This window comes from Volvox carteri (genome assembly GCF_000143455.1).
Source record: "Volvox carteri f. nagariensis unplaced genomic scaffold VOLCAscaffold_17, whole genome shotgun sequence".
In the NCBI taxonomy this organism is placed as follows: domain Eukaryota; kingdom Viridiplantae; phylum Chlorophyta; class Chlorophyceae; order Chlamydomonadales; family Volvocaceae; genus Volvox; species Volvox carteri.
The window spans coordinates 590911-593419 of record NW_003307560.1 but is presented as its reverse complement, the minus strand read 5'-3'; the positions used below and the strand labels follow the sequence as shown (position 1 = coordinate 593419).

The window sequence follows — 2509 nt, the reverse complement described above, 5'->3', positions numbered from 1 at the left end:
GAATTTCTCGCATATCATTTCCCCCGCACTCTTTCTTTCTTTCCCTCTACCCGTGAAGACACCAAATTTGTAACCAGCTACGGGGCCTCCCCTCCAACAACCCCCCCCTCCCCCCCTCCCTTACTCTTCTTCTTCTTCTTGACCTCACCTGTCAGGGCCTTATCCACCCTCTCCGCCTCCTCCGCCAGCCCCCTCCCAAGCCGCTCCTCCAGCCGGCCCAGAAGTCGCTCCGAAACCGCATCCACACGGGCAGCAAGCAGACCCCCTACCTCCGAGGCGCGGTACTGTACGGCAGAAACCAGTCGGGCGGCATTGGCGGCACGGGCGGCGGCAGCACGGCTCGCCTCCGCCGCCTCGGCTGCCGTGCGCGCGGCTTCCTGCTCTGCGGCAGCGGCGCGCCTGTGATGCAGTTTTTTGGCATTGTAAGCGAGGGCCGAGATTGGATTTGAGGGTTTCAGTTGGGAGTTGGAGTTGTCCCTTGCCCGCAAGATCAGGGGAATGAATTCCCTCTTTCTTGTCAATACACATACACACACGCACACCCCCAGTTCCCCGCGTCTTCCCCACGCTCCTATCCCCATCCTCACCTCCTGGCATCCACCAATGACCCACGGGTCTGTGCCAGCTGCAATTGCAGGCCATTACTGACTTCGTCTGCCGCCAGCTTGCCGGACAAACTGGCCTGTAGGCAAATACGCCCGCAAGAATCCAGAGAGATACAGACATACATGTAACACACATACCGCTTATTGTTCTGTACGTGTGTATGTATGTCTACCTGTGTCGGTATCAAAGCTAGGACGGAGCATCATCACTCCTCATACCAAAAATTATAAACGCATCATATCAAAAATATACAATACTTTCCTCGCCAATGCATGGCATTTAAAAAACCTATGGGCCAAGGAAACATGTCAGCAAAAAAAGCGAAATTACCAATCCACCCTTTTTGCTGCGCAATTTGTTCATGACTTGACCCCACCCACCCCCCACCCTCCCCCCACTCCCTCCCCTCTCCCCCCCTCGTTTGGTACTCTCTTGCCCTGGCAGCAACTTCACTCGTGTGTGGTTCGTCTTTCCCCCCCTTCCCCACCTGGTACCTCTCCTCTAGGTCATTCATCAGGGTGCGCAGCTGAGACATCTCCTCCTCTCGGGAGTCCATCGCCGACTGGTCGTGTGGGGCGTAAGGGAATGTGGGGGGGTGCGTGTGTGTGTTGGGGGGGAAGATAAATTTTAGAAAAAATCAAATTTTACACATTCCCTCCCGCGTTTTTAAACCTAAATAGAAACCCCGAAACCTCCCCGGAACCTCCCCGGAACCCCCCTCCCTCTCCCTCCCGCAGCTAGCCGTACTTTGTTCGCCGCCAGTGCCCCCTCCGCCGCCGCCAGCTTGGCCGCCAGCTCCTCCTGCAGCTGCCGCCCCACCTCCCCGGACCTCTGGGCGCCGCGCAGCTGCGCCTCCAGCACCGCCTGGGTGCCCCGGGCGGCCGCCAGGGCCACCTCGCTCGCGTGTGCGGCGGAGCGGAGCTCGTGGCTGAGCTGGGTCAGAGTGCTGTGAGCAGTGGTGGTGTGCCAATATTTTGATGTTGGTGTGAAGTTCGGGGGTGGTGGGAGAGAGGGAGGGAGAGGGGGAAGGAAGAGATTCGGGAAGGGAGGGGACGGGGGGAACGGGGGGTGGGGAGGGAGGACAAGAAGGTGACAGGGCGGGGCTGCTACCAAAAGGGTAAATTAGGTCGCTCAGTTTGCCCCAAAATGATATTTGTACTGGTATTGGTCATAATAGTACATTCCTTTCCAGTATGTACGGATTGTACTGTAGATGTCGTACCTACCGTACTTCATCCTGCAGACCTCGTATGGTGTCCTCTTGCCCTGCCACCTGCGGACAGGTAGGGCCGGGGTTGAGGGGGTTTGGGTTTGGGTGTGTATGTGTGTGTATCGAAATCCCAGGGAAAGCTTACACAGATTTGCTGCTGGGAAGGGGCCCTTCTCATCAAGCGATCAGGGTATGTGCCTCAGAACCTGATAAGTGGGAGGGGAAACATGGGTCGGACCCCGCGGGCGGCCCCATCTTCCCGTCTCTCTCCCGGCTGCTATCGCCTCGACCACGGGGTCTCGACCACAGACGACAGCAGCAGGGAGCGAGACGGGAAGATGGGGCCGAGGAGGGACTTTCCGCTGCTGTCGAGTACTAAAACACACACATACACACAGACACAGACACAGTGAGACACACATACACACATACACACACACACACACACAGACACACACACACAGACACAGAGAGACACACGCACGCACGTGCGGCCGTCCAGTCCGGTGTAATAATGGTATACACACATACATATGCGCATACACGTCAGTTGGGTAAAGTCGCGCATGTGACATCTCCAACCGTAACGCCCCCTCAAGGATTACGTCTTCAAAGCGCGATCACACCCACACATGACACCCATACACACAGACTCAGACACGTAAATACACCCCCCCCACCCCCCACCCCCCA

General features: G+C 57.4%; 1 protein-coding gene across 1 annotated transcript in view; it reads right to left on the bottom strand.

The window, feature by feature from the left end:
- The window catches only part of VOLCADRAFT_90515 (uncharacterized protein), a gene marked incomplete at both ends in the record, with an annotated part of 17982 nt that overhangs the window by 12411 nt on the left and 3062 nt on the right, over nucleotides 1-2509 (bottom strand). The window contains 5 exons of the mRNA XM_002950013.1: nucleotides 149-399; nucleotides 588-682; nucleotides 1094-1168; nucleotides 1354-1552; nucleotides 1833-1879. Coding sequence (XP_002950059.1) covers nucleotides 149-399; nucleotides 588-682; nucleotides 1094-1168; nucleotides 1354-1552; nucleotides 1833-1879 — 667 coding nt within the window. The remainder of the gene's footprint in view (nucleotides 1-148; nucleotides 400-587; nucleotides 683-1093; nucleotides 1169-1353; nucleotides 1553-1832; nucleotides 1880-2509) is intronic.